This window comes from Trichechus manatus, unplaced genomic scaffold (genome assembly GCF_000243295.1).
Source record: "Trichechus manatus latirostris isolate Lorelei unplaced genomic scaffold, TriManLat1.0 scaffold00268, whole genome shotgun sequence".
NCBI lineage: Eukaryota > Metazoa > Chordata > Mammalia > Sirenia > Trichechidae > Trichechus > Trichechus manatus.
Genome location: NW_004444204.1, coordinates 716,053 through 723,862, shown reverse-complemented (window position 1 = coordinate 723,862; position 7,810 = coordinate 716,053). Strand labels below are relative to the sequence as shown.

At 43.6% G+C, this 7,810-nt stretch overlaps 1 protein-coding gene across 1 annotated transcript; it reads right to left on the bottom strand.

The window, feature by feature from the left end:
- Positions 1 to 4,359: 4,359 nt before the first annotated feature.
- LOC101350111 (olfactory receptor 6J1) lies at positions 4,360 to 5,295 on the bottom strand. The gene has a single exon (XM_012559565.1). It carries the CDS (start codon positions 5,293 to 5,295, stop codon positions 4,360 to 4,362), a length of 936 nt encoding a protein of 311 aa, XP_012415019.1.
- Positions 5,296 to 7,810: the final 2,515 nt, after the last annotated feature.

Below are 7,810 nucleotides of genomic sequence, written 5' to 3'. Positions count from 1 at the left end.
TGGAGTATCTTAGATGGCCGCTCACAGGCTTTTAAGACCCCAGACACTACTCACCAAGGTAGAATGTAGAGCATTATCTTTATGTGTAGTGTAAGACAAAGTTTTTAAGCAGATGAACTGTCTTTGTGGCACCTCGAGCCCATGTCTGAACCATTGCCATTTCCTGATACTTACAGTCCCTCAGGGGGCCCTCCCAGTGCCCTCAGGCATCTTCCTCCTCCACTTGTTTTCAAAGTTCCTATCTGAAGAGCCGAAATGCTTTATTTAACTATGTATGTTGTGGTTGTTAGTTGCCATCAAGTCAATTCCAACTCATGATGAACCATGCATTACAGAATAGAATGGCTCCATTAGGGTTTTCCTGGCTGTAATCTTAATGGAAGCAAATCACGAGGGCTCTTCTTCCAGGGCGCCACTGGATAGGTTCAAACAGCCAACTTTTAGGTTAGTAGTCGAGTGCAAACCGTTGGCACCACCTAGGGCCTAACCCAAGTCCCAGCTAAAATTTGCACAAAAAAAAAAAAAGGCTTGCTAAACTGAACATATTTCCACTATCTTAATACATATTTATTGAGCATATCTAGTGTGAGAACACTGATGTAGATTCTTAGAAGAAAAAGGGGACCCAAAAGTTAGCAACACTCGGTCTCTGTCCTCAAAGGCATTTGCTATCTCTTGGGGAAGACAGACAAACACACTAATCTCACAAAGGATGAAGAGGCCTAGGAAAAGGAAGTGTTTGGTGTGAGTTGAGATTAGAAGTGCTTGGCTGAAGATTCTCAGTGGGAATTTAGCAATATATTGCTGTTTTTAAATCCAAATCTGGAAACTTTTGGTCAATGGTTTAAAAGACTTCCTGGGCCTGGGGCTAGGAAAAAAGGGTCTATGAATCTCCAAATGTTTTAAGTGAAACATTTCTGACAGAGGGGGACATCAGTTCCACGGCCATCTCACAGTCCTACACAGAAGCAGAGGGCCTAGCTGCCTGGACCCTTCCAAATTTCCTCTTCTCCACCACTAATCTGACCCTAGACGCCTGCTCTGTCGCTTTAATCTCATGGAAGACTGGGCCTTAGAGGCTTAACTGCTTTGCCAGGCATACTACAAGAGTGCTGCCTCTAGTGCCAGGTATTCCCTGCGTAGGCTTTACCAGCCAAAGGGCTAAATCTTGTGGCTTAGAGTCCACTCAAAGAAGCTGGCCCCTCAGCACATTCTAGAGCCTCCCACTTTCCACAGCTCCCACTCCCAGGCCTGCAAAACCGCCAGCCAGACTCTGTGTCCCTGGGCTTACCTTTCAGCATCTGTTACTCATGGGATCTGGCTGGCTGCTCTGGGAAGACTGTCCAACTACTTAGACTTAAAAATGTTATAAAAACCTCCAATGTTATAAGAACTGAGAGACTGGATACACACAGGGACAATGACCAGACCATATATGACAATAGAATTCTGACCCACAAACTGCAGCAACCTGTCCAGGAAGCCAGACCGCAACCTCTGCAACAATCAGCCCGGAACAGTCAGGTGGTCATGACTGCCAAGTTCCCTATTTATTGCTCTCCTCCCATTCCAATTCAGGACAACCAGAGAAAGCCAAATATGCTTCCCAAACCAATCACATAAAATGCCTGCTACTAGTTAGTCCACCTCCAGCTTCCCCATGCCAACAACCTGAGATCAGAGCACACCTGAATCTTCCTCTTTTTGCCACCATAAAGCTTTCTTACTCCCCTGCCAGCCTTTGAGTCTGCCAAACACATGTGATGGTGGCTGACTCTTGCTAGTTCTGAATCAGTAACGTCTGTTCTCGTTTGAGTGGTGTTCATTTATTTCCACAGAACTCTGTACAGAGTTCCCTTAGGGGTATATGTGTCCTTCTCACCTGTTCTGTCTGCAGGACTGGTATTCATTCAGGCAAAATGAATGCTGCAGCACTAGAGGCTTGTTGTTGTGTGCCATCGAGTCAATTCTGACTCATAGTGACCCTATAGGACGTAGTAGAACTGCCCCATAGGGTTTCCAAAGTGGGTTCGAACCACTGACCTTTTGGTTAGCAGCCTGAGCTCTTAACCACTTCACCACCAGCGCTCCACTAGAGGCTTAAAAAAAAAAAAACCTGTTGCCATCGAGTCGATTCAGACTCATAGCGACCCTATAGGACAGAGTAGAACTGCCCCATAGAGTTTCCAAGGAGTGCCTGGTGGATTCGAACTGCTGACCTTTTAGTTAGCAGCCGTAGTGCTTAACCACTATGCAACCAGGGTTTCTCACTAGAGCCTTAGGGGGACAGAAAATGAAACCTCAGAGCTTCTGATGACATTAAAAGGTTTGGCTTGTACTGACTTGAACCACTGACCTAGATGGTGCCAGTCCATCTCCCTAGCCTCCCTAGTCATTAGAGAAGAGATTCCCTCATGCTGTCTCTCTCTGCAGCAGCTAGGCTTTTGTCTGTCTCATCTGTTTTCCTCTACACATCAACTCCATTCTCCTCAATGGGCAGACTGGCTTCATCTAATGACTCATCAGTTTGTATATGGCTCCTATCTTAGGCTGGGTTCTCTAGAGAAGCAAAACCAATAAAGAATATAAATATATATATAGATAGAGAAATTTATACCAAGGAAATGGCTCACATGGTTGTAGAGGCTGGAATGTCTGAAGTCTGTGGGTCAGGATAGAGGCTTCTCCTGATTCATGTAGCTGCAGGGGCTGGCGAACCCAAGATGGGCAGATCAGAGAGTAGGGCTCTTGCACACAGGCTGCGAAGATCGATGAATCCCAAGATTGGCAGGCAAGACCACAGATAAACTGCTAGCTCAAGTCCCAAGAACTGGAAGGTCAGATGAACAGAAGCCAGCTGTAGTATCCAGAATGAGCAAAAGCCCACAAGCCTTGCCAGAATATCCACTTATATTCAGTGTAGGCCACATGCCCAAGGAAACTCCCTTTCAGCTGATTGGATACACACAGCAGATCCCATCATGGAGGTGAACACATAACATCAAATCTCATCATGGAAGTGATCACAACATCATACGACTATCAAACCACTGACAATCATGGCCCAGCCAAGTCAACACACAACCTTAACCATCACAGCTCCCAAAATGGCCATTCCAGTTCTACTTGAGCTTCCAGGGAGAACATCACCATTCCCTGACACAATGTCTCTTAGTTAAAATTTTGCAAAAAGAGATAGTTGTTTGCACAGTTTATCTGTCTCAGCTAGGCCATACAGCTCATCAGTCACTGGCCAAGGAATGGATGGTATCTTCTGTCAGATATCCACCCATGGGCCAACGTCTGAGGCTAGGGAAGCAAGCTGGGTATTATGAACATGTTCTACTACAGAAAACAACATTATTAAATACCACAAAGACTACACATACACACAATCATTACAAGCATACACTGAGGGAAAACAGTGGCTTACAGGATATTGAAGTGGACTGAAGAATAACACAGGACACTCCTAGAAGGATACCTGTAGAAGGTGGAAAGAAAGAGGGATCCAGAAAGGATTTCATGCTGAGCTGATAAAACAGTTATGTTCAGGATTAGCAAGGAAACGGTCCAACAAATCAGGACTTCCAATAGGACACAAGGAGCGCTGGAGGCCCAACTCTTAAGCACTCAGCTGCTAACCAAAAGGTTGGCGGTTTGAACCAACCTAGCAGCTCCATGGGAGAAAGACCTGGTGATCTGCTCCTGTAAAGATTACAGCCTAGAAAATTCTATGGGGTTGTTCTACTCTGTCACGTTGGGTTACTATGAGTCAGAATTGACTCAACGACACCTAACAACAATTGGACACAGGCTGCATGGCCCTGTTGGTAGTTCTAACAATACCCAATGTGTTTAAAAAAACCCACTGCCGTCAAGTCGATTCTGACTCATAGCGACCCTATAGAACAGAGTAGAACTGTCCCACAGGGTTTGCAAGGAGCAACTAGTGGATTCAAACTGCCAACCTTTTGGTTAGCAGCCAAACACTTAACCACTGTGCCACCAGGGCCCCCAGTGTGTCTAGGGATTTAGAATTCCTCAAGTCCAGCCCTGTCACACTTCAGATAAGAGCACTGAGGGCCAGAGAGGCTGATGACACAGATGTGGCCACAGAGTTAAAGTTAGAAGCAAGGCCAAAGTCCAAGCTCTTGTCTCCAAACTCAGCATTCTTTCCATTACAGACTTTTCAGTATCACTTCGATAGCTCACCCTTTTGCTAAGGCAGGTCCTCTCTTTCTAATACTGGGGCTTTATAAAATGGACCCATAGAGACGAAGAGCAGGAGGGACCAGCCCCTCCTCGGTGGGCTTTGTTGGAGGACAATCTGTTCCTCAGCACTGTCTTCATCCTCTTTTATAAGATTGTTCGAACCCTGGCCCACAGATCCCTGAGGACCCCCAACACTGTGTCGTTCCTCAGGGTATATATAAATGGGTTGAGGAATGGAGCCACCACACTGCTCAGTACTGAAGGGATCTTGTTGATATCCAGATATTCTTTCTGGGAGAGAGTCACATAGATAAACACAGTGATGCCACCCGAAATCACAATTATGGTCAGATGGGAAGCACAGGTGTTAAAGGCCTTCTTTCTCCCACTTGCAGAAGGGATGTGCACTATCGTCAAGATGATGTACATGTAGAAATAGGCCACAAGGACTATGCAGCAGAGAATGACCGTGGATGAAAACATAAAATCCATCACCTCAATGGCAGTGGTGTCTGCACAGGCCAGGGCCAGTAGGGGCCCACTGTCACAGAAGAAGTGGTTAATGATGTTGGAGCCACAGAAAAGCAGCTGGGAGATGAGGATGGTTGGAAAGAGGACAGATAGGAAGCCTCCCACCCAAGAGAAGCTAACTGTCCCAGTGCAGACAGGAAGTCTCATGATGGTGCTGTAATGCAGCGGGTAGCAGATGGCAGCATAGCGATCATATGACATGACTGTTAGCAGGAGAAACTCCACTGTGCCCAGGAAGAAGTAGAAATAGCACTGGGTGATACACTCAGCAAAGGAGATGGTTTTATCCCCAGATACTAAGTTGGCCAGCACTTTTGGGGAAATGACTGAGGTGAAGAGGATGTCCAAGATAGAGAGATTGCATAAGAAGAAGTACATAGGGGTGTGAAGGCGAGAGTAGGACAACACAATGGAGATGATGAGCAGGTTCCCCAGAAGGGTCAGCAGGAACGTGGGCAGCAACAGCACCAGGAACAGCAGCTCCACATCCCTGCTGAGAGGAAATCCCAGCAAAATAAATTCTGTCACTGTTGCTGTCTGATTCTCCATGGGCCTGATGGGCCTGGCTCATTTTGCCTAACGGAACAAAGGGAGATAATGCTTAGGAGCGTATTTAATGTATAAAAGGAGTCCCTGGGTGGTGAAAACAGTTAACACGCTCAGGTGAAAATGGTTAATACACTCCTGCTAATCTAAATGCTGAGTCCACCCAGAGACACATCAGAAGAAAGGCCTGGCAATCTACTTCCAAAAAATCAGCCGTTGAAAACCCTATGGAGCACAATTCTACTCTGATACACAAAGGTCGCCATGAGTCAGAATTGGCTCCATGGCAACTGGGACTGGACAGTGTACGAAACTCCATGGCTATTCACTAGGAAAACAAACATAGAATGTGATCAATCCAAATTAGACATGTAATCCAAATTTAACTTGGTTTTAAATTATTTGCCTGTCAAATTGGAAAATGTTGTTTAAAATTATAATGTCCACTGGTAGCAAGGATACCCTGAGACCTGCACTTTCAAACAGTTCATGCAAATTTTCTAAAAGATAACTTAGCAATTTGTAAGAAAAACCTTGAAATTAAGCAAATATTAGACTCAGAAATCCTACTTCTATCATGAGGAAATAATCATGGATACTTTGAAAAAGATTTTACCACAAGAACATTCACCACAGAATTGCTTATGATAATGAAAATTTGGCAACAACTTAAATATTCAAAACGGGGGGATACAGTAAATAAATTATGGTACATTCAAATAATAACATATCATGCACCATTAAAATTATATTTTTATATAATTTATAATGACAAAATATTCATAATATGTTTAATACATGTCACAGGTTTAGTAACATTATGATCCTATTTGGGGGGAAAATATAAATCAGCAAAGGTCCTAGAATAGAAAAGATATTGCGGAAGAAGAAGAATAAAGTGGAGGGACTTGCCCTAGCAGATATCAAGACTTATAAAACTAGAGTGACTAAGGCAATATGGTGTTGGCACAAATACAGACAAAATGACCAATGGAACAAAATAGAGAGCCAAGAAACAGATTCACACAAATACGGAACAATGATGCGTGTCAGAGCTGAAAGGAAGCTGGTACTGTTGCTTGTTCATATAGGAAAAAATAACATTGGATTCCTTCCCTCATATCAGACACTAACATCCATTCCAGGTAGACAAAAAACTTATATGTGAATGTCAAAACTTTTAAAACTTCTAAAAGAAAAGCTAGGAGAATATTGGTTTTGGCCTTGGTTTAGAAAAAAACCCATTGCCATTGAGTCAGTTCCGACTCATAGCAACCCTATAGGACAAAGTAGAATTGCCCCGTAGGGTTTCCAAGGAGCAGCTGGTGGATTTGAACTGCCAACATTTGGTTAACAGCCAAACTTAACCACCGTGCCACCAGTACAACCCATAGATTTCTTGGTAAGCACATGACCCCTTCTATTCAAAAGTCCAGGCCAATCCCCCACACTTAAGTTTTTGTTTCTTGTTTAGCACTTTTCCTGTGGTCTTTAATAAAGTATTGGCCTGAACTTTTGGACAAAGGGGCCATGTGCTTATCAAAAGATCTATGGGTTGGACTAAGAAAAAATGGAAGAACAAACTAGTAAAATTCTGAGGATTGAGTTATCCTCTACCCATCTAAACTGAGTCAGAATTCTGTATCAGCCACTCCTGTGCAGAATGTCCCCAAGATCTGCCCCACCTCAGTGCGGTCATGTCATACTGACATTCTCTCCAGCCAACTCTCTGGGTCCTATATTGCCAACGATCTTTTTCTTTTCTTAAAAAAAATGTTTTATTAAGATATAATTTATATACCATACAATTCGCCTATTTAAAGTATACAGTTCACCGGTTTTTAGTATATTTGCAAAGTTGTACATCCATCACCACAATCAATTTTAGAATATTTTCACCATTTCAAAAAGAAACCCTGTACCCATTAGCAGGCACTCCCGGAATACCCCTTCCCCCAGTCCTTGGCAACCACTAATCTACCTAGTGGCTCTATAAATTTACTTATTCTGGGCATTTCATATAAATGGAAACATACAATGTGTTATCCTTTGTGACTGGATTCTTTTACTTAGCATAATGTTTTCAGGGCTCATCCATGTTATAGCATGAATCACTGCCAATGATCCTAAAGAAGGAATGTCACAGGAGGAGGGTTTAAGTCCCCTGGGCACAGCGCGCACACACACACACACACACACACACACACACACAGAGTAATTACTAAGAGCAAATATTTCCAAAGTTTATAAAATCAAGAAGGATAATACAGAGGCCGAACCTGGGCCCGGTCACCAAATCTGGAATTGGTAAGGTAAGGAAGCAACACAACTTACTTAACTCTTAAAATACATCTCTGCAAAACCGCTGCTATATCTGGTGGAAAATCACCCTCTTACATTAAAAATAGCAAGAAATTTAATTAAGACAAAGCTACACGCCTTAGATTATAACAAGAACTGCTGCCCTCCAGGCAGCCCAGAAATACCAAATGGTTGCTCTACTCTCACCTCAACTGGG

Bases quoted from the DNA above. Each gene is read 5' to 3' on its own strand.
- LOC101350111 (XM_012559565.1), bottom strand. From the start codon at position 5,295: ATGGAGAATCAGACAGCAACAGTGACAGAATTTATTTTGCTGGGATTT.